At 41.3% G+C, this 24,367-nt stretch overlaps 1 protein-coding gene across 4 annotated transcripts in view; it reads left to right on the top strand.

Moving 5' to 3' along the window:
* LOC146680487 (uncharacterized) overlaps positions 1-24,367 on the top strand; it is a 142,818-nt gene that overhangs the window by 44,969 nt on the left and 73,482 nt on the right. For 2 of the 4 annotated variants that reach the window (XM_085447845.1, XM_085447844.1), the window contains exons 1-3: positions 3,032-3,299; positions 11,674-11,795; positions 16,419-16,466. In XM_085447845.1, coding sequence (XP_085303971.1) covers positions 3,242-3,299; positions 11,674-11,795; positions 16,419-16,466 — 228 coding nt within the window. In that variant the 5' untranslated portion in view covers positions 3,032-3,241. Of the gene's footprint in view, positions 1-3,031; positions 3,300-8,704; positions 8,880-11,673; positions 11,796-16,418; positions 16,467-24,367 lie in introns of those variants that run through there. The other 2 variants (XM_085447847.1, XM_085447846.1) reach the window with 2 other exon arrangements.

Raw genomic sequence — 24,367 nt, 5'->3', positions numbered from 1 at the left:
ACACAGAACCCAGGTCCCCCCTCCCCTTCCTCCACACCACCCTCCCTACTTCCTGCAGCACAACCAAACATGAATCTTAAAGGAACAACAACAGTGTGCAAAGATAACCAACATGTACAATAACACTTAACCATCGTTACAATATTTTGTATAGCATGTACAGGTTTTACAAAATGTTGGTCAATGGAAGTTGGAACTTACGCGCATTAGATGAAATACTGTCCTTCATTAAAAAAAAATAAAAATGTGGAGAATTAAGATTTCAGTTGAGCTGTAGTGTAACATAATAGCATAAATGTGTATCAACTGCACCGATCAGTTTCTTGTCAAAATTCTTGAAAGGTTCAATTTGCAGATCCAGAGCTAAAGTTTAACCGAGAGTGAACTTTTTGTCTCCGGTGGAGAAATTCAAACAAAATCTTACACAAAGACAACCTGTAAGTCACGTTATTCATCATTAAAGACGATAAAACAGATCAAAGAGTAGATGAATCGAGCTTTTCAACTTTTAACAAGCAGAGCAGGTAGGGTATTACTTCCCACTGTCCGTGGCACCCAATCCTAGCACAATGGGGAAACGAGCCTGACAACTGAGCATAAGGCAGAGAAGATTATGTGGAGTTCATAGGTCACAGTTCTTTAATGCGCAAACCCTCCAGAATACCTTTTTATTGCTGTCTGGAAGAAAGCGAAAGCCTCGGTTTAATGCGACAGAACTGAGGTCCTCATCGGTGTTAAAATATGCAAAGCAGTACATGCTAACATTAACCAGTGCCTACATTATTTATCCTCCTGAAAAGTGTTTTATCAGCACTAGGCCTGCTTTACTTCACTTTAAAATATTCAAATTAGAGCAGAACTAAAATATCCACCTTGCAAAAATCAGCGCTTTTTAACTCTGGATTTGAAAATTAAGCTCACAATTCTCATATATTTGGTTAAAATACAGTTTGGTGCATTGCAAATTCTGTAGCACCGCAGTTATTAAAGGAATTGCCGAAGGCTCAGCGCTCCACAATAATCAATAGTTTTCCCTCTGAAATACAGTCAAGTACTGACAACTGTTCACGTTTTTCACAAAGTTAAAGTTTGACTTTAGACTGAAGTGGAGCTGAAACGAAGTCACACAGTAAAAATGTCTCTAATGATCATTTTTGTGAAATATTTGGACGCCAACATTACTTCATGAAACCAAGGCTGCATTTTTAAAAGTATGTTCCACTTTGGGCACTTGGGCTTCAAATCCACTTCAAAGTGTATGTTAGGTAAGAGAGCTGCGTGAGAAACATAACAAATGAACATATTAATTTCTCAAAAGTTACTTAGCGTTCATTTCTTAGACTTTGGTGTTTGATTCTTCCCCTGATGTGGTCTTTATTTACATGGCAGGGGGTTTTAGAGGGAGAGGGAAAAGCTTTTACTGTGGTTTACGTTGGCCATGTATCATTGGGCTTACTAAAAACTAAAGAGCTGCTTTGCTTTTTAGCACTCAGTCTCCCCCTCCACGCTCTTTATTCCCTAACACCCATCGCAAATTTGGTCTGGTATGTGACTGCTAATTTATCCTTTCAATGTATGATATCCTGTCATCTCCTCATTTGTCCCTGAGTGTTTCTAATCTGAGATAATCCCAGTCAAATCCTTTGATTGTGTGTTTGGACCAGATCCATCTCTAAAGAAGCAATTTAATGGGCTTCATGGCACTTGGTGTAAAGTCATTTATCTAGTGGATTGGATGTGAATGCTTGTTTTAATAAGTGCTCTTCATGAATAGTAGGAGACGTGCCATTTAATTAGGCAGAGTGTAGACCTAGCTCATCCTCACAACTTCTCCAATGTGTTTTATTTTTTTCCATATATATATTTTTATTACTATTTCTGAAGCTGAGTGCTTCGTTATAACAGGTATGAGACTCTTCAGATTTCTGTATAAAGAAATAAACTGTGTGATCTGGTGTTTTAAAACACGGCTGCACGATTTAAACTATATAAACGCTGGTAAGAAAAATCGTCTTTTTGCCAAACATATTCCAGACATTTAGGAGCCAAGAATGCATTAACGTCATCTGACAACACCCCAGACTACTTGTTTTCTACCAGGTTTAGACTGGGAAAGTAGAAATAAGAAAAGGTGAGCTATAAACGATTTAAGTTTTATTATTTCTTCTTGATTCAAGTTGGGAAGAGTTGGATCGTGTCTGCATCTTGCAGTGAATATTTGGATGTTCTGTATCACGTCGTGCTTTGTCTGGTACTTGTCCTGCTGACCTTTCATTCATACATTATGAAATAAGCAGTTATAAAACCTTTACTAACACACTGACAACTAGCTCATTTTATAATGAGTTTTTGCTTCTCATTCATTTGATGTGCTTCTTAACTTGAAATGTTATAACCTTGCATTTACTTGCTTCTACCCAGAGACACTGACAGATAAACTGAAAATCTTTATTCCCTTGTGTCTGTGACAGCTGTAACATTTTGTGTGTGTTTCATGGCCTGGCCTCACTTTCAAAAAGGAAACTGCAGGAGATCTATCAAAATGCAGCAGTAAAGGGACAAGTAAATGTCACAAACTGCTGGTGAGGAACTTTCCATCGATGAATGTGTTCCGACACAATGCAGAAAGACGTGTGGGGAAATTCCAGAACCTGTTAATCATTTCCCAGCAGGGACTGTACACGACGGTTTGTTGCAACTCTGGTGTTTTTTGGAAAAAGTCTCATCCACTTCATGCTCCTCCCTCACCATGAAACAATGCTCACTGTAAATCATTTTACTCTAAACAAGCAAACAGACAAGCACCTTTGTGCTGTGTGAGTCATCACTTTATCGCCAGCAGCATCTGTTTTTTAGACCTTCTTGAAAGCAACACAATGAAATCCAGCGGAGAGCCCCCCTCTCCAGCTCTCTCTCTCTCTTCCGCTTTCTCTCTCCCCTTTTTTTCTTTCATGTGGCTTCCTGTCGTGACGTGCTGCAGCTCACGGCTGTAATTGGCTGCTCACTTTCACAACTTCCGTTCAAACAAAAACACAGCTTATCAGCTGACCGAGTGCAGCAGCAGAAAGTGGAGCTATGCTGTGCTAAATTTCTGTTCTGACATGTCAATTCGTCTCTAAATGTTCATCCGTCTTCAGCGAGGGAAAAAAGAGGAATGCCAACAGGAAGTAGAGCAACTTGCTGGTATCTGAAAACAGTCAGAGGAGAGTGGAAGGAGTTGTTTCTCAACACAGAGTGAGACATGGGCTCCGAGTACCGACCTCTGTCTCCGGCAGAGTCATGTAGAAGCTTGTTTATAGGTATGTGCTTGACGTTTGATGATATGTTACAATTTTCAGTTTATGTGTTCAAACAGAAATGATAGATTGGCTTTTTTTCTTGGAAATGAAATGAAACAGCTGGCTGTCCATTTCTGACAGCCAGATGTTTCAGAACAGAAACCACAGCCTGTGTCATTGGGCTGTTTCTTCCAGGGAGGGAGTCTATGTGCTGTTGTCAAAGCACGCTGGCACAAAGCGCATATTTGAACACATTCATACAAGTTTTTATAACCAAGTTATCAAAGTTACCTTTAAAGATAATACGTTCAGGTTGTTTAAAAAAACAGTTGGTCTCAGTCTGCATCACTGTGTGAGGTAGCATAACGTAAACAGCATCAGCAGACTAAGTATACTTTATTTCTGGCATCTACCACAAAACAATCAACCTGGTACGCAAAAATCCCACTTGCTTTATACAGGACTTTACCCACACCTGAACCTCGTTAGTCTCTACCATTGAAAGAAATAGGTCAGACCAAACAATACAATTCTAAACAAAGAACAGGAATAAGATTATGCATGAAACTGACAAACGCATTTACTCAGCTAAATGGTTTGAAAAGTAAAACACTACATACAATACAACTCAAAAGGCTACTTTAAAGAAAATAAACAATACTAAACAAAATGAAAAACCCTTCATTTGGTTGCACCCAGTGATGCGCGCAGTGACCTCATGACCCTATATAAACAGGAAGTACTGAGGCGGCCCTTCCCATATACTTGCCTTAAATACAGGACCTGAATAAATGGACAAACATGGTAAGTATAACCGAAGAAACATAATTTACCAGACATTTGCCTGTGAACAGAAGAAAATTCAAGTGACCTGATGGTTAGCAGTGTTTGCTTTAAAAAACATGTGCATGGATGTAACTACTGCTACCACAAACAAACCCGGGATAGTGTGTTAAGCAAAGTTACACCAGCAATGTCTAAATTAAAGCATTATGGCTGACTGTAAAATAACAAGGAAATACATTATCAATATGGTCAAGGGACCAGTGGTAAATGAGCATGTAGCATGTAAAGCTTGTTTTCTTGGTTTAAACATTATAAGAAATCTATCATCACTTTGTCCTAAGCTAAACACAAAAATAAAGTGCAGATTCATTTTTTATAGCTAACTAACAGTGACTAACCAATGCAATTCTCTAAGCTTTATATATGTATGATACACACATATATGATGTGCTGTTTGCATATAAGTGTGTGAAACAAAGTCAGGATCTGCCTTTGTCTCTGTCCTGCTCTGACATCAGATTCAAATGTTTGAAGCAGCAAGAACATGAATTTCATTCTTCTGTTATCAGACTTTTGGAGATAAGTTTTCTAATTTGCCGGAAAAAGCAAATGAAAAACAAATAAAGAGCTTAAATATCATTGACATTTAATAATAAGCTATTGGCACAAAGGGCTGTAAGTAAACAGTGGGCAGCTTCTTAAGGTCACAGTGAGGAGATTTAAATCAGGTCCTTCACATCGATTTGATTGCTCAAAAGTCTACGTCAGTTAGCATTTATATGGGAGTATAGAGGTGTAGTGGGCAAATTCACTGAAAGGCCGCCTTCTGTATAACTACAGTGGATGTTGTGCTTGATTTCTCTTTTACCAAATTTGGAGGAGTTGCAGTTGAGAAAATGTATTTGAACAACAGCAGAGCCAAAGTTTTATGGCTGTTTTTTAAATTTTACTTACCTCGAAGCATCAGTGGTTATTGACTGTTGTGATATTTTTTTTTTAGTTTTCTTTTGAGTTTTAGTTTTGATATTGATTTGGTTTCACTTTTGCTTGTTTCGGTAAGTGTTTACTGTTTGAAAATGGCGAGCTGTCATTGGTTTCACTTTTAAAATTCAGAACCCATAATATATTTCAAGCACAGCATTTGACTCAGTCATGTAGACATCCCACCTCACTGAACAAAGCCTCCTTGCACTGGTTGTGTTGAGGAATTTGTCTAAATTTAAAAATGTAAATATAAATGTTAACCAAAATGCTTTTTCCCACCTAATTTTAGTTTTTGGTTTAGTTTAACTTAACTATGGCCACACCCAGTTTGCACCCATTTAGCAGTGTTGGAAACGACACTGCAAAATGAATTTATCATTGAATTTTTATTACCAGAGTCCAACAGCCAGTAATTATTACACTATGTGAGGTGGTGGTCTTCCCATTGCAAAGATTTTGGTTTTACCTGTCTTAGGCCAGTCATAAAACACTACAATGTCAGGTGTTTAAGGACGATACAGTGTTTTTAGGTGTGCATAAATGCACTCTGTGTTTGATGTATAATGGATATTATACTGTATATTGCAATTACCTACAAATAGACCTAAATGCTGAGAAAAGTCATTGAGCTCTTGTCCAGTATTAGTAATATTTTCTCTCATTTTCAGACTTTGGTCACATTTTCAGTAATTAAAGAGAAAAATGTCGAATTTACACTTGTTTAGTAAAACACCACTAACTTCCATCTAGAGGTGCTCTAGGTCTGCACTTGGAAGTTGCGATGGTCGTGGTGTTAGCTTACAAGTTCCCCAACCCCCATCGCAACCCCCCCTAACCATTGTAGCCAGATGGCTGTCACACAGGCGGTTCCTCGCCCAGACCATGCTGATTTCCCATCATTCTTTTGTTAATGAGGTCGTTAGCAATGCAGTGGACAATTAAATTATCCCAATCTGGCATTTTCCTCATTTGTTTACTTTGTAGTGCACTGTACAGTGTTTCAACCTCGAGTAACACTGCTCAGTTTGCCTCTGTTGACATTATGGTTTCCATCCTTCTGTCGTTTTCTCTCAGGTTTCATGTGTGATGCTGAGCAGCGGTGAATTAAAACATCACTGACATGCCTTGCAACTGAAGCTGGTTTCACAGTCAAGTAGCATAAACAGAGCTTTTGACAGAGTGTTGGTACGTTCTGCTTTGTGATAAGATCATCACCCTGTATGGAAGCGCACAGCTGAGAGCTGCTGCTGCTGTACAGAGCAAGTTTTGTTGGCTGTTAAATCGTGCAGAGAGGAGGACTTCAGCCAGTTAGTGGAGCACCCACCTTCATGTGAAACTCTGCTGAACGCTGACACCACTGACAGTTAATTATGGGAGTCACAGATCACGCAGACGTTCCAGCTCGACTACGATTGACACACTGCATGTTTACATCTCTGTTGTAATGTTGTTTTCTAGTTATTTTCCCAGCAGTAGTGCTGTTATTTAGCTCCAGAAGTGCCCCAGGGCTTGCCATAATGATCGTAAAAGCAGCACAGATTCGGGGGAGTGAAATGTTAAAAAGGACTTGTGCGTATAATTGGTGAACCTGCCATCACAGTAACTTTGGCAATATTTTTGGTCAGGCTGTTGAATCACTCAGACTGCCTGTTAGCTAGATTGTCATTCTCTATAGGTATGTCTGTACATGGCTCCATTATTTTCTGCAAACTCTTCAGCACATACAAACTTATTTTGACAGTGACTGAAAACCAACTAAACTTGCTATACTGTTAGGAAGGCAGACTAAAGGCGAGCAAACAGATGAATGTTGACATACTAGTATGTGGAAAGTGTGTCAGTGGAAGCAGTAGGCCAGTTGCTTGCTGTCAATAACAGCGAGTTAAAGCAAGCAGCTAAACACCAGACATTTATCTCGAAGTGCCAGCTTTGGGACTGAATCAAAAATAAAAGTTTATGGTTTCCTCCTTTACACAGCCTGTCTCAGAGATCTTAATGCAAAGTGAAATATATGCATGGTCAGTAATAAAATCTGCTTACGCAGATCGTGATGGGTTGCATTAAAGACTCTTCCTTTGATTAAAAGATTTTTCATCTGAGGATAGATTTTCACCTGAAGCAATGCAGATCAGTGAGAGGCCCAAAAGAGACAGGAGCTTCTGAGGCAGCAGTTCATCCTCCTATCAGGCGAGAGCACAGATGACAGCTAGCCCTCGCTGCCGTCTCTCAGTGTTTTTCTGGGATGAAACCAGCGGACCTGGCTTCTAGCTACTGTCCAATATTTAGCTTCAAAGCTGCTGCTTGGGAATCATCACTGACGGACGGTCCTGGGGAAGTGTGCTGTTAAATCAGAGGTGCTGGTTGCAGCACAATGGGGCCTAAAGCGCTGGATGGATGTTGTGGCTAACCCCAGCCTAGGGCCAGGACCGCATGTCTGGCAGCTCGCACATGATGTATTCTTCTCTACTTTTATGCCCACCCCTAATTGAACCGGGACGGATCATTTTACTGCGAGACTTTAGGCTTTGCTTCAGCTGTGCGCTCAAAGCAGCTGTTAGGAGTTTTGATGGCAGCAGATGAAGTGTTGTTGTTAACAATTAGCAGCTCCTGACCTTTCTTTACATCCTGTTGCTTAACACAGTCTTGCATGAGGACCGAAGCAATGGAAATTTGGGGTTTTAGAATGTGTGGTACTAACCTCGGCACTACAGGGGGCAAAACACCACCTTAGCTTAGATTAACGTATATTTCCACAACTTTGTTGTATATGTACAATGACAATAAAGGGCTATTCTATTCTATATAAGGGTCGGTTCAGATTTCAGATTGTAAGGACCCGTGGTTGTTGCAAACATATATATATATAACATATGAACATAGCAGTTAAGATACATTCACAAATGAAATTATTATTTTTCACCAAGAAGGAATCAAAGTTAGAAGATGAGCCTGCTATCAAAATATAGGGTAAAACGAGTCCTTCCATATCCTGCCTATTGCACATGATGATGCAAACCCTGAAAGTTTACCTAAAATACATTTTTTCAAGTTTTCTCCAGTGAGTTGTGAGATCAAACAATCAGGGTACCAATGCTTGTTTCTGTTCCTCTACGTCATAGAGATTAAACTGGTGCAGTTTTGCTGTTGAAGCTATGAGGTATTCCATGACAGTGATGCTCAGGGTTGGTCAGAAAGAAAAATGCAAGAAACAAAACAAATGTGACGCTTGGTGTAAAATCGATCTGGTTTTAGAAGCCCTGAAAATTTCATGTCATGAGTTATGATGCAGAAAGAAATACAGGAAAATGCTACATTTTGACCCACCTTTACGTACCTTGGGGACATGTAACTTGAAACATATTTGCAGTATGAAAGGAATATTACGCATGGCTTCATTTATTATACTTGAGTTACTACACAAAAACAACATCAGCTGATTCTGATGGGGTCAGGTGGGAGGGATCGGGTTTTCGTGAAATGACCCGTGAATGTTTTACGTGGTATAATCACACTTATAGCTACAGCTGCATCGGGATTTTTATAGTGACAGGAGGTTATGCAAAAGATGCCAGACTCACAGAGTTGTCACCTGACTGCAATTAATGGAGTTTTTAGCATGTGTGAGCTCATTATTTTGGTTTTATGCCTCAGTGCTCTCATGCGCATTGCTGCCAATAGGAAAATAGTGGAAAAAAAACCTCCCTTATCCCCAGTGTATGCTAACTGCCCAGCCCCAAACTGCAGACAGATTTAGCAGCTAGCTGGTGAATTTTGTGGAACATTTAAAAACTGAAATGTTTCTCCAGATATTTCTTTCAGTAGTTCTTCAAGGTGAGTGTTTTCTTTTTTCAACTTCAGCCCGGTTTTCCAGCAGTGCTAATATTGTTAGTTCTGAAAGTGGCCAGTGTTCACCTTCTGTATACTTTTAAGCTAAAATCAGTTTTTTTAAATGAATTTTTTAGGCTAAATGTGGCTTTGATGCAATGTGAAAACTTCCAAACTGACTTTTGAATGAGAATTACTCTTACCTTTTGTTTTTGTTATTTGCACGCACTAGTTGAACTTTGTAAAAGCTGCTCTAACTGAATAAACACTGCAGTGTCATCATGGTAAACCCAGTGAACCCAGTTCATGCTTAAAATCCAGTTTACTGTGTAGAAATACAGGTTTAAATAGATTGTCCCTTTAATGTTCCCTTAATGACTAAATAGAAAACAACATTGTTGTTGTTTTTCATCTCTTTATTGAGTTGGATTTGATGTATTTTCTGTACTTTCTATATTGTCTCTAGCTTATCAAAAATAATCCAAAGTTCAGAGGTAAGCCACCAGGACGTTTGATAAAGGCCTGTCAGTTGACTCTTCTACCACCTAACATGCACACATTGGTATGACAATGTTTTACGTCCTGAGAATTCTCAAAGTTGAAAACGCCCAGACTGCTTTTGACTGCCGACTGTGGGGCAACCAATCTGTAGAATAACTTTGTAAAGCTTTTATTGTTTTAGAAAGAAGCTGCCGTTTTTCTACCAACTAAATATACGTATACTTAAACGCTGATACAGGGAGTGCAGAATTATTAGGCAAGTTGTATTTTTGAGGAATAATTTTATTATTGAACAACAACCATGTTCTCAATGAACCCAAAAAACTCATTAATATCAAAGCTGAATGTTTTTGGAAGTAGTTTTTAGTTTGTTTTTAGTTTTAGCTATTTTAGGGGGATATCTGTGTGTGCAGGTGACTATTACTGTGCATAATTATTAGGCAACTTAACAAAAAACAAATATATACCCATTTCAATTATTTATTTTTACCAGTGAAACCAATATAACATCTCCACATTCACAAATATACATTTCTGACATTCAAAAACAAAACAACAACAAACCAGCGACCAATATAGCCACCTTTCTTTGCAAGGACACTCAAAAGCCTGCCATCCATGGATTCTGTCAGTGTTTTGATCTGTTCACCATCAACATTGTGTGCAGCAGCAACCACAGCCTCCCAGACACTGTTCAGAGAGGTGTACTGTTTTCCCTCCTTGTAAATCTCACATTTGATGATGGACCACAGGTTCTCAATGGGGTTCAGATCAGGTGAACAAGGAGGCCATGTCATTAGTTTTTCTTCTTTTATACCCTTTCTTGCCAGCCACGCTGTGGAGTACTTGGACGCGTGTGATGGAGCATTGTCCTGCATGAAAATCATGTTTTTCTTGAAGGATGCAGACTTCTTCCTGTACCACTGCTTGAAGAAGGTGTCTTCCAGGAACTGGCAGTAGGACTGGGAGTTGAGCTTGACTCCATCCTCAACCCGAAAAGGCCCCACAAGCTCATCTTTGATGATACCAGCCCAAACCAGTACTCCACCTCCACCTTGCTGGCGTCTGAGTCGGACTGGAGCTCTCTGCCCTTTACCAATCCAGCCACGGGCCCATCCATCTGGCCCATCAAGACTCACTCTCATTTCATCAGTCCATAAAACCTTAGAAAAACCAGTCTTGAGATATTTCTTGGCCCAGTCTTGACGTTTCATCTTGTGTGTCTTGTTCAGTGGTGGTCGTCTTTCAGCCTTTCTTACCTTGGCCATGTCTCTGAGTATTGCACACCTTGTGCTTTTGGGCACTCCAGTGATGTTGCAGCTCTGAAATATGGCCAAACTGGTGGCAAGTGGCATCTTGGCAGCTGCACGCTTGACTTTTCTCAGTTCATGGGCAGTTATTTTGCGCCTTGGTTTTTCCACACGCTTCTTGCGACCCTGTTGACTATTTTGAATGAAACGCTTGATTGTTCGATGATCACGCTTCAGAAGCTTTGCAATTTTGAGACTGCTGCATCCCTCTGCAAGATATCTCACTATTTTTGACTTTTCTGAGCCTGTCAAGTCCTTCTTTTGACCCATTTTGCCAAAGGAAAGGAAGTTGCCTAATAATTATGCACACCTGATATAGGGTGTTGATGTCATTAGACCACACCCCTTCTCATTACAGAGATGCACATCACCTAATATGCTTAATTGGTAGTAGGCTTTCGAGCCTATACAGCTTGGAGTAAGACAACATGCATGAAGAGGATGATGTGGACAAAATACTCATTTGCCAAATAATTCTGCACTCCCTGTACAGTTGAAGCTTTTTAAAGTTCACAGTTAACTCTTACTCCTTATTGGCTGCCCCTCGAAAGCAGACAGTTGTGTCTGACCATATTAGGATATCCGCTAACACTGACATCATGCAAAAAACTCTCTGAAACTTCATATTTATAGCAGTCTCAATCCTGAACTTTTAACTAACAGGGATGACTTGTAAATATTCGGACCTCATTATCTGAAACTGTGGCCGTATTTAATGTGAGCATGCACTATTTTAATAGTTTATATGTGGCAGAAAATAATGAAAAAGCATCATAAGCCCACATTCCCTTCTCTGCGTTCCCACTGGGAATAACATGAATGTCTAATGCTCTGTGGAACCGTACTGTGTGTGTTGAACACTGTAATAGGAAATAAGTATCGCTATACATGGATGAATATTTGATATGAATCTTAACGCGAATCAGGGATTAGCCTTTGATCCAATGTGAAACCATTCATAATCTCCATCTTCTGCTCGTCTTCCACAGAGACATCAGAGTGCTTTATATGCAGGGATGGTGAACTTAAAGCCAGTGACCCGCTGAGGAATTTCTGCGACTGCAAGAATTTACTTGCCCATCACGTGTGTCTGTCCACATGGATCCAGAGGGTAAGACAGACTTTCCATGTAGGGAACTGTGATATTTTTGAATTGCCATCAGCTGTTTGTTAAAGTGTAAGCGGTGAAACGTCTGTGCTGGTTTTCCAAAATTGACTAAATGTATTTGCCGTCTCGCCTTATTGAGACAAAACATTGCTTGCCTAATGAGCTACCTTTCAAATAGAAATACCAATTAGTTTTAATGAGGGTTTCTAACAATGGTGACGCGTCATCGTTATACAGTTGAAACACGGAGGCCAAGACAGTGAGAAGTACCTCTTAATGGACTGGCTGAAATCCAGGAAGCTATCAAGTGCCCAGCACAGGTCACCTACCACAGAGGAGCTCATTAACATCTGTAGTCCTTCTTGAACCAGCAGTTGTACTAACACATTGGTCGGGGAGCCGGTGTTTTTGGACTGCACCTCCCAAAAGCTCACTTTACACTCTTCTCAGTTGATAAAATCTAAGGTTCCGTAGGTGGCATACATTTCTCTTTCTGTTCAGTCATGGAGCTTCTTTCTGCTCATGCTAATTACTCTTCCACCATTAATTCCCAACAAACTGCTGCTGCTGTCGCTGCCAGAAATTGGATTGCCAGAATGTATAATTACCGCTGTGTACCAAGTATTTTCCCAGAAATAAAAGATAAAAGCTAAAAAGCGAGTGAAGAGGTGTGTTGATGTGAAAATGTAAATTCAGCAGCGGACTTTAACACCTCAGCTGCAGTCTTTCACAGAAGTAAAAAACCTTCTCTGTATGCAAATGAGTTTTTATGTCACAGGACATGAAAGTGCACTTTACGAGCTTGTTACTTTGCTTGGACAGATGCACTGATGCGCTGTTCAGTTTTACATAATGTGATCACTGTACAACTGCCTTAAAGGGCGTCATACAGCAGTAATCACAATATGACTCTAAAAGTACTGGTTGTTAGCTCTGAGAATCGTAGCAGACGGCACTGTGAAAGTTAAAGCTCTAATTTAATGTTTGAAGTGAAAAACAGATTGAATGGCTATGTGTTGTGTGTAATGACTCTCTCTTAGGCTAGGAGCTGTGGTTTTATAATGTAGCATTTTTAGCGCTTCCATTTAGCTGTCTTACCAACCTTGTAGCAGCAGGTAGCTCTGATAAACCCCCTGAACGTCACCAACATGCAGACTGACAGTTTTAGGAAAAAGCTGGTAAATATATTTAAGCATTTAGCAGTTAAAGAGCCACATTTTCCTAAACTGTGGGTGGCAACTAGGGGCTGCTTTTGCTAGTCAGCTAATCAGTTAAACAAAGTATTCTTACTTTATTAAGATGGTATGATGCCACGCACCATTAACAGGGTCTGCAGCCCCCACAGACGGCTTTAATGGGAAGTTGTAAATGAGCGCGGTGGAAAGTAAGCAGACAGCTGTGCAAATCGGTGCAGTGCTGCAGTATTTGGATTTCAAAAGTGAACATAACCATTTGACTGAAACATTCCATAAACTACATCCTGCGCAGGCGTGTGGATGCTAGTCTGCAGTAAGACAAGGCAACTAACAGCTAACGTTAGCCACACAAAATAATCTGATGCACACAAATTGATGAGTGATGCATTTCAGGAAAAAGTATATTTTGTGTAGGGACGACATCACCATGGCAACCATGAGCACAATGATGCGGACCGTTTTTTATAACTAAACTTAAGTTAAATATGTAAGTTTAACCTTGTCATGAAGTTCTGTCACCATTAGGGATGCTCCCAAAAACAACAACAACAAAAAAAAGCAGAAGATAATTTCAATAAATTAGAAAGTCAAACGGTGGAAAAAAATCTTCCTAAAATGTTCCACGTTTTCTGCTTTTTCAAATAAAATCTATTCTCAAGTTGAATAAATACACACACGGACAACTATAAAGACTACACAGTTGCATGGTGGGAAATGTAGTAGGCTTCAGTCTGTGTGGCGTTTACGCCTTCTAGAGAGTTAAATGTGAGGATGTGTTGGCACAAATTTCAACCATCTGATTTCGGATTTGACTGTAGAGCCAAAGAGCAAATAAACTGAAAAGTAATTTCATCTGTGTCACTAATGCACGTTTGGATAGTGCTTGATTCCATTTGAGGTATAAACAAATTCCAGCTGTATATAAATGCATCAAGATCTAATTCTGCATCATAATGTATGCACTTCACAGCATACTGATGCGTGTAGATTAATCAAAGAAAAATGTGCGTAAGCTTGTTGTGTCGTCCACTCCAGAGAGCTTTGGGTCTCTTTGGATACTCCACAAGTGGTAGACAACATGCTACAGCAGACCTTTCATCTGCACCACCCAGCTGTCAGAGTGAAGAGCCTCTTCCATTAAGTGTGTGTCTTCCCACTATACAATTATATACAGACATACACACAGGCTTATGAAACGGGCATGCTACACGCTCTGGGATGAGTGTGTGTGCCGAGTACTTTTAACGTGAGTGTGTGTGTGTGTGTGAGAGAGAGAGAGAGAGAAGCAGACACAGAGAGAGGGGGGAACATGCATCCATTTAGAGTGCTCAGGGTTGGGAGCCCCTTTCCCTTTTTACGGAACAGAAATCAGCAATTGACCTGTCACTTTTGCTCTGATAGCCATCTCTGGAAAGCAGGTCATGCACATATGTCTAAAGTGCCTCTTAACCGCATTTTATGAAGCCAGAAAATGTAATCCAATAATGATTTGACTTGAGAGAGACAGAGCTAGCCAGCTGGGAGTGATAGCATGCACAGTTACCACTCCTCTAAAAGCAGCTTGTACGGGAAGGGGGAAAAAAAAAAATCCACGTCCTTATTTAATTTCAGCCACAACAGTATCACACAGATGTTGTCACTAAAGAGTGGGCACGCAGAATTCAAACACGGCGAAACACCACTGGCATTCATTTCAGCTGTTGATACATACTTCAGCATGTTTGCAGCAGAGGACTGTCTGAGTGATTATCGTCTCCACTGAGGCAAAACATACGCTATCTTTTTTTAGGGCTGCCTCATTTGGCTCCCTCCCCCTTCTCCTCCTCCTCCTCCTCTTCACTCAGGTTCCTAAAGACAAATAGCATGGCACAGAACTAATTAGTAACCAGGAACTAGTTAGGAGATGCCCTTTGAAAAACATGTCCTGAGGCAGGATTTAAATATAGGGACAGAGTCAGTGACTGAGTGTGCCTGGGAGATCCCGGCCTCCAGGCACGGCAGCACTTTGACCTCTGACCCTCATTATAGGGAGTGCATTCCTAGAGGGGTGAAACCCCTCAAAGCACGAAGTACAAGGGCATGAGTAGACTGTATAGCACCAGCTGAGTGTGGACTGGTGTGAGCACTGCCTGCCCACTCACTGACAGCTTGAGTACTTGACTAGGATCTCTACAGATAAATTCTTATTTTTTTTATCCATCTGGTTTCATTATATTGAGGTTAATCAGAAAAAAAATGCTCTTTAGAATTTGTAATTCCAACCGTTTGAAAAAACGCAGAGGAAAAAAGAAGTCACGCTGAAGAGTTAAATATAGAACCGATTCAATGGAGAATGTGTGAAGTGATGAAAAACATAATGAGATGTGCAGAAAATGAGTTTAGTTTCTGACGTACGTTAGATATGTTTCTCATTTGTGATAAATTTGTTTGGGTGCATGACTATGTCTCCTTTTAATTGCGAGTTAAGCGTCTAACCCTCTTCTCTCCCTTTCACTCTCATTGGCTGACATCTCTGCAAACAGACCTGGTTTACATTCATCAAACCAACACTTGCAGCAATCAGGCCACAGTGCCAGGGGCAATGGTCCTCTTTATAAAATCACATTGCCTAATAGCAGTGTTCTATAATTATATGCCATTAACATCTATCAAAATGTGCTCCTGCATGCCATGCATGTTAGTGGTTTGTGTACGCACAAATGCTTTTCTTGTTATTAGCGTGTTTAGCGAGCGAGCACCAGCTTAAAGATTGTTAAACATGTTACTGGATGCGTGCTTCTGTCATATGAAGTGATGCATTTAGTCTAAGCGTTAAATACGCGCACGTGTTCATGCTATTTATTGTAGTTAGAGGAGGCCTCGTGTGCAAACCAGCCAAAAAAAAACACAATCAGTAAAACAACAAGAGTGCGGTGTCTGAAATGTTGCTTTCGGTTTGATGTGTTTTTTGAGTTTTGTGAAATATTGATGTTTCATATTTTGTTGTTTTGTCAAAGGTTGTTTTCTGATCCTTTGTGTTTTTAATGCATTTTTTGAATTGTGTTCTCTCCTTTGTCCTTGTGTCTTGTGAAATGCTTTTGTTAGTGTTATTTTTACGATTTGTGGTTTTTTTTTTATACAGTGTTGGTTTTCTGTATGATTTTTTTTTGGCTAATGCTTATTTAAAAAAAAAAAAGAAGTTGTGTTTTTGCTCCTCAAGGCCACCATACTATAAAGGCTTTTAAGCAATTTAATTAAATTAGCATTGTTATGCATAGTGCACCTTTGGGTTTAAAATAGTGCACCATTTCCCCAACAAACTTAATTAGTTTATTGATCAAAACAACAAACAAATGATTCGTTGTTCATGCGTGTCATTCAGGAACTTTGGAGCCGCTGTTTTCACGGCTCATTGTCACTAAATTACTTTTAAATATCCTTTTCCTTACAGGGATGTGGGAGTGAAGACAGAGCGCGATGCATCATCTGCAAGGCCAAGGTAAGTGTATCGACGAGCATGTGTGTTTTGAAAAGGGGGCCGTGATATCAAATTCAGTGAGATATCTGGTTATGTCTCATTCTTTTAATCTTTACTGTGTGGAATGTAGATGGTGCACATTTAAATAAACCCCAGTTAAGCCATTAAACAGTGTCTGCATCTCACAAGCAGATTTAAAGAGAGCAGATCTATAATACTAATGAGCAATCAGGTCTTTGTTTTGCTCTGTGATTTAGCTGATTTGCCAGCAGTTGTGTTGCTTATGAGCTGTAAGCTGTCTTTTATTCCTTATTATTGCAGCCGAACACTCGCTGCGGAAAAGGAGGGCGAAACATTATAATATTTGGCAGAGGATACAAGCCATGTAATGACAAAATCTGTATTCATTTCGTGAGCAGAAATTAATCATGCTTTCCTGTGTTACATTCCTAATGCAAATTTTCTGTCAACACATTGTGTCTCGTGTTTGTGAGTTTATTCGTTTGAAACGGCGGAGCTGATGTGTCATCACAGATGGGCCTGCATGCTGGAGAAGGTGGCCGCATTACTAACCATCTCAGATTAGGAAGTATGCCGTTGATGTGTTGTATGTATTCATGCTTGTGTCGTGGGTCAAAGCATCACAAGCTGGCTCTTGAGTGTTTTATTCATTGTTTGCTCTCCAGTGTCGGATTCGCTGTCTGGTCCTGTGTGTACGTATGGGAAGGATCCACTCTGTGGGAGAAAATGTCACAGTAACTTTGACGACGACCTTTCAGGTGTCGAAGATATTTTAAACATGAAATCGTGCGAGTGCACATCCACAGTCTCACTCTGAGCAAATTAAATGAAACATTTAGCTTGGGGTGGAAGTCTCGAGTGTGTGTCGTTGCCACTGTGGGGCTAAAAAAACAGTGAGATGTTGTTTTTTGGCAGCGGGGTGATGAGTATGTTTTTAAGGTCTTTTCATGGGTTTCACGTAAAAGAAGATGATAATCTAATAAGGCTGGTTTAAGAATTGTGTTCTTATTTCTTTTGTTTTTCTCCTTAAAAATTAGAATTTCTTGCTTCTGAGCGAGGAATTCTCATTGAAGCATTTTCGAGCTGAGATTGTATACGAAGATGGTCGATGTCGACGGGCTGTCACCCTACTCTGGTAAAGCGATTTCTAACAAACTGCAGTTGTGGTATTGAGGTCCTATTTTTGCTGGAAAGTCCCTTGAATGAAGAACTCTTAGAGTAACTGCTAATGTTTCTGATTTTAGGTGTTGTGCTCCTGACTCACCAGCTAAAGCAAAATTATCTTGTCAGTTCAGCTGGCCTTCAAAAGTCAAACTAACTTTCTAAACAGAAGAAAAAAGAAAAGAAGAAAAAAGCAAAATCCCTCAGAGTCTCAGTTAGTGCAGTTTGCTGCAGAGCAACTTTCTTGGAGGTTGGAGAGAGGTGACAAATCACAAGGTGCCAAAAAAGGAGCCGTCCTTTATGTTCTTATGTCTAATTTCAAAGGTCTGCAGATGCCTCCAGGTGTACTTCATTCAATCAGCAATGTTGCAGTTTTTGGCATCAAATAACTAATCAAACACAAGACTGACTTGAGGAAAATGAACATTAGAACAAACATAAAAGTACTCAGTATCACAGAAACCATATTTGTCCCAATGCCTTTTAGCTTTCAAAGGGTCGAATTCTGCCATTTTTTTTTTTTTACAAAAGGTGTCCTCTGTCATCAGCAGTATTACATGCCGGGAGCAAACTGTACACTTTTTGCAGTGTGTATTTGGAGATTGGCAAGGTGGCAGTGCCATAAATTCTATGACTATTAACCAGGCAATGGCTGTTTAAGTCCCATTTGGGAGCTCTGCGTTTTTCACTCACTGTTTACTCTGACTTTCACTCCCTGGTCAAAGAAACACGGCACTTAAAGACCAAGTGTCCTTATTTTCCGACTTGTCAGTGTTGCTGTGGCACCAACAACAGGGGAACTTCTCCTTTCTGACCTATTTAAACATGCTGATTCATACACTTTCAATTACATTTTCATTTCAGTTTATCCTTTAGCACAAATCCTGCTGCTCTGTTGTCCTACAGATATAATCATGCACCTGACTGTGGGGCTGTGAGTTACCGATTTGCTGTATAAAATGAAGTCGCCATGATATATAAAGAGAAGTTATGGAAACACTACTGCGAGCTGTCACACTACCCTGCAGACTATCACCTGACTGTAATAATGTAATCCAGTGTTGAGGCCATTTTCATTACTTTCCTTCTTCCCTGACAGTATCTGGCTGCAGGCAAACGCATTTTTTTAGGTGTTACAACCATCCCTCCCCTTCTTTTAGCTACGAGGGGACATTTCTCGCACTTCTGCAGCATCTCCAACTGACTGTTGCATTTGTCCTCGCCTATTGTACCGATGGCATCATTGTCAATTATTAATGCCGAGGAGTAAGTGTCTGAGAGACATCCCACTGAGAGACCAAACAGCCACGAACAGGGGTTAGTGGCAGGGCCAGGGAGTGCTGCGAGTGGCAGCTGCACCATTTAGAGAGTGATTGTTGGGAAGCTCCTACTATATATTGATATGAACTCTGCTACAGTAAGTTAATGCATCAGTATAATAACATTTTAATGTCTGCAGTGGCATGGGCATTTAATATTTGTCCACAGAGAGATGTATATGTAGATCTGCAATGACTCTAATGATGGTGATAATCATTTTGTCCTGCGCAGCTATCGCTCTATAATGCATTACTGCAATCACCCTTGGTTAACATTAAGAGGCTTTAGCCATTACGACTTTGAGCGAGCAGTGCTCATCATAGTCTCCGATTCAATGCGCCAGCCATTTCATTTTGCATCTTTATTTTTATTCTTCAAGCTTCTTTTTCCTGTATGTTGTTTTCCCCTTATTGCAACGGGGTCTCAAATGTGGGCCATTTGTATGAGTTATGCTAATTTGTTGGGGCAATGAATGCATTAATTTCATTAGCACATGGCCTCAAAGCAATAATTACCAGAGTAGGTGTGTCAGAAGCAATCATGTTAAAATTTGCCAGTTAATTATTAAGATTTTGTTCTGAGGGACCTGAATTTGACATGAGTCGCCGAGGGAAAAAAAAAAGAGAGGAGAAAGTTAATGCATTCCAGTGGCCGAGGCTAGCTGCTTGTTGTTGAACACAGTGGGGGTGTCTGCGACATTGTGGGCCTACTGGCACGATTTTTTGCATGTTGACAGCTCACATTCTGGACTAATTACCACAAATAGCAGAGGGTTAGCTGGTGCTTGGTCAATCCAGGAGGGTGTAATTTTAAAGAAAAGGAGGTCCGGTAGTTCCAGGCCGTCTAATGGCCCCTGCTCCGTCAGATTGCAGTCCAGTGTAGATGATATTGGTCATGACTTGTGATGAACAGATTCACAGCTCACTTCGTTGGTCTTAAATTGGATCAGGAATATATATTTGCAGCTTCACTGTGGCAGTAGTGATCTGTTGGGGTGTTACAAGGCTTTTGTAACGCGGTTAAAGGACCAGGGCGCCTGACTGCAGCCTCATAGACAATGAGCTATCAGAATAAGATTCGACTATGGAGCCTGAGGGTGTGAATAAAACACAGGAAACAAAAGTAGAGCTCAAATATATATATATTATGTTTGTTATGAGAAGTGTATAGACGGATGTGCAAAAGAAATAAAAACATATGCATATATATCACAAACAAAAATAATGTTGACAATACAAAACAGCTTATTAGGTTCCAAAAGGAGGTGGGATGAGGTGTAGTCCAGTATGTGATTTAGTTTAGTTCCATGGACCTGTGATAGGTCATGTGTCAACAATTTGTGATTCAGTCCATAGGTTCACAATTCCTACCGCAACGTAGCGGTGGTCGGGTGGCTCGCCATCTTGCGCTGATCAGGGCTGATCGCGGGAGAACAAAAAAAAACCTGACCGTTGAGTCGAGTGTGAGGTAGTGTAAAGATGAATGAATCGGCCGGGTTATTGCACGCTGTCAACTGGCCTGTAGTGCAAAATTTGTCGATATCTGACAAGTACGCCAACCACAGGGACAACAGCAGCCAGAGGAGCAGGGACATGCAGCTGATTGACCCGGAACTTATACAGGATTCATTCCCGCCACAATAAAGGGACTGGCGGAAGTGGGGTCAGAAGTTACCGTGGTTACACTCTCCCCCCCTAATCTCATGGACGTCCTCGTACATGGACTAGGCTGGCAGCGAATGACTGGTTGGCTGAGGTGTGAAGGCATCGTCTCCTCTTCTTCATCGTCTTGAAGAGCGAAGGAGAAGACAGAACTTAACCCATGCAGGAAGGTCTGAACGCTCTTTAACAGAGGCTTACCAGGCTTGATGTATTGCAGCCGATCAGGAGGATTCCTGGTGCGGGTTGAATGCCTCAAGGGTGGTTCTGCCTCAGGACTGAGAGGCTCTGATTCAGTAGGTGAGTGTTGTGACAAGTTACTTCTGGATGCTTCCGAATCAGAAGACAGACTTTCTTCATCGTGAGAAGTTTCGACAAGATCAACTGGCTCAAAGCCAGCTTCCACGGTTTCGCTAGCAATAACTTGTTCCTCTTCAGCAGGTACAGGTTCCTCTGAGAGGATAGCATTCTCTTCCTCTGTAGCCAATACTACAGGGACATCGGGCTGGTTGATAAGTGGCACAGGTTGCGGAGTATTGGGTAAGTCGATGGTTGTTGTGAAGGTGACAGGTTCAGCAGAGAAGGGAACAGGTAGGTATGAGATTAGTTCCTCTTCGTCATTGTTATCAGCATCATCAGCACGTACAGGAGACACGGGTAAGACAGGCATTTTCCTCTTCTGCTTAGTAAGCATTTCCTTTTCAGGTGGTAAATACCCACAGGGCAGTAGGAGGTCTCGATGTAAAGTTCTCAGGGGCTTGTCTTGGCCTTCGGGTCGAACTGTATACACAGGAAGAGTGCCGGCTTTCTTCACTACAATGTACACAGATGACTCCCATTTATCTGCAAGCTTGTGTTTGCCTCTTAGCCGCACGTTCCTCACAAGAACTCTGTCTCCAACATTCAGCTGTGATGCAGTGACATTTTTATCAAATCTGTTTTTGTTACGTTTCATCACCTTTTCTGAGTTTTCGATGGCCAGCTTGTAACTTTCTTCTAGGTGGGACTTTAGTTTGTCCACATATTGTGTGTGGGATGTTGATCCTTCTTTGGCAAGGGGTAGTCCAAAGGCCAAGTCCACCGGTAAGCGAGGTTGGCGGCCAAACATAAGCTCATATGGTGAAAAACCTGTAACATCGTTTCTTGTGCAATTGTATGCATGCACCAGGGGTTTTACAAAATCTTTCCAATGGGATTTCTGTTGAGCTGTGAGTGTTCCTAGCATATCCAGTAATGTTCGGTTAAACCGTTCAACAGGATTGCCTCTTGGATGGTATGGAGTGGTTCTTATTTTGTGGATCCCAGCCATTTCACAAAGCTCTCGGATGATTCTGGATTCAAAGTCAGGGCCTTGGTCACTGTGCAAACGTTCTGGGATACCATAATGCACAAGACAGTTGTCCCATAAACATTTGGCAACAGTCCTGGCTTTCTGGTTTGGTGTTGGCACAGCAATGGCATATTTTGTGAAATGGTCAGTTATGACAAGTATGTCTTTGACTCCACGATCTGGTTCCACAGAGAGAAAATCCATGCACACCAGTTCCATGGGATGAGAGGTTTTGATATTGACCAGAGGTGCGGCTCGTTCAGATGGGGATTTGCGTCTCACGCATCTTTCGCACTGTCTTATTTTATTGACCACATCACTTGTCATCTTAGGCCAATAAAACCGGGAACGGACCAAGTCCAGCGTTCTGTCAATTCCCATTTGACCCATTTGATCATGTAGGTGGTTAAGTACAACTGGTCGATATTCCTCAGGTAGCACTAGCTGGTATGCGAAGTCACTTCCCACTTGTCTCTTCCTGACGAGAAGGGTGTTATGGAGCTCCAGTTTATTTACTTCTCGCAGTAATAGAGGTAGATCGGGAAGTTCTTCCCTCAGGAATGGCGGTGGTGACTCGCCTCGTTCAACCTGAGCTATGACATGCCGGATGACAGGGTCAAGGCGTTGTTTGGCTGCAAGGTCAGCTGTTGAGATTTGGGGGAGTACCATGGAGGTGAACTGGATGTCGTCCGTGAAACTGTCAGGCAGACTGTCGACATTGACAGACATGGATAACACCAGAGCAAGATCAGGATCCGTGCTTGAACTGTACATCAGATGACGGTCACAAACTGCTTTGATGGTATGCTGGTCAATAGAGACATAATCTGGTTCATTGAGATGTTGCCATGCAAATCTCCAGATTCGCTCACGTTCTTTCTGTGACAGAGGATCATCAGACAGTTCACCATGAGGTCGGCGAGACAAACCATCAGCATCCGAGTTCTGCTTTCCTGCTCTGTAGATTAATTTGAAGGTGAAAGTGGACAAAGCTGAAAGCCATCTGTAACCGGTAGCGTCAAGTTTTGCTGATGATAAGAGGTATGTTAATGGGTTGCTGTCTGTCACAACTGTAAACTGAGCACCATAAAGGTAGTCATGGAATTTTTCAGTCACCGCCCACTTCAAAGCAAGAAACTCCAATTTGTGGGCGGGATACTTTGACTCACTCCGGGAAAGACCTCTGCTGGCATATGCTACAGCTCTGTTTTTTCCATCCTGCTCTTGATACAGCACCGCACCAAGACCTGTGGCACTGGCATCAGTGTGGAGTGTGTATGGTTTCTGGGGATCAGCAAATGCCAGAACTGGGGCAGAAGTGAGTTTGTCAATAATGGACTCAAAAGCTTGTTGACACATTTGCGTCCATCGTCCTCCAAATGGCTCTTTGGGGTTGAGGTAATTCTCTGGCTTTACAGTTCGTCTCAGTTTCCTCTGAGAAGGTGGATAACCAGCAGTGAGTTCATGTAACGGCTTGACAATGGCCGAATATCCCTGGACAAAACGTCTGTAGTACCCAGCAAAACCAAGGAAAGATCTTAATTCCTTCAAGTTTTTTGGCACTGGCCAAGAAGTGAGTGTGGAAATCTTGTCCAGATCAGTTTCAACACCAGCCTGGGACACTACATGGCCCAGATACTTCACCGATGTCTGGAAGAACATGCATTTCTCAAGTGAAAGCTTCAAGCCAAAATCTTTGAGTCTGGTGAGAACTTTCATCAGGCGAGCTTCATGTTCCTCAAGAGTTGGTGCAAAGACAATGAGATCGTCAATGAAAACCAAGACTTCTTTTAGATTTAATTCTCCCATGCATTTTTCCATCAGCCGTTGGAAAGTGCTTGGTGCGTTGGTAATCCCTTGTGGCATCCGATTAAATTCCCAAAATCCTACTGGGCAGACAAAGGCAGTCTTTGCCTTATCCTTCTCCTCCATTTCGATTTGGTAGTAACCCGACTTGAGGTCTAGCACCGTGAACCACTTTGATCCTGCAAGTGCGGAGAAGGTGTCTTCCAGTTTAGGCAGAGCATAAGCATCTTTGATTGTTTGCAGATTGAGTTTGCGGTAGTCAATACAAAGACGTATACTGCCGTTCTTTTTGCGTGCAACCACAATTGGAGAGGCAAATGGTGAGTCAGATTCTCTGATAACGCCAGAGTCAAGAAGTTCTTGCAGGTGCTTCCTGACAGCATCAAGATCTTGAGGGTGAATTGGTCGTGGTCTTTGCTTGAAAGGAGTTGGATCGGACAATTTGATTTGGTGTTTAACTTTGTTGGTCCTGCCGAAATCCAGATCGTGTTTGGCAAATACTTCAGGAATAGTGTTGAGTTTTTGAACAATGCGTTCTTTCCAGTCTGGAGTTAAGGGGGAATCTCCAAAGTTGTATGGTGGTTGAGATGGAGGTAACGACTCTATAGACTGGTCTGAATACTGGG

This window comes from Copadichromis virginalis, linkage group LG23 (genome assembly GCF_057382275.1).
Source record: "Copadichromis virginalis isolate Kocher_CV1m ecotype Utaka linkage group LG23, C_Virginalis_male_GT1.1, whole genome shotgun sequence".
Classification (NCBI taxonomy): Eukaryota; Metazoa; Chordata; class Actinopteri; order Cichliformes; family Cichlidae; genus Copadichromis; species Copadichromis virginalis.
The sequence above is the reverse complement of the archived record's forward strand: the minus strand, read 5'-3'. Positions and strand labels throughout refer to the sequence as shown.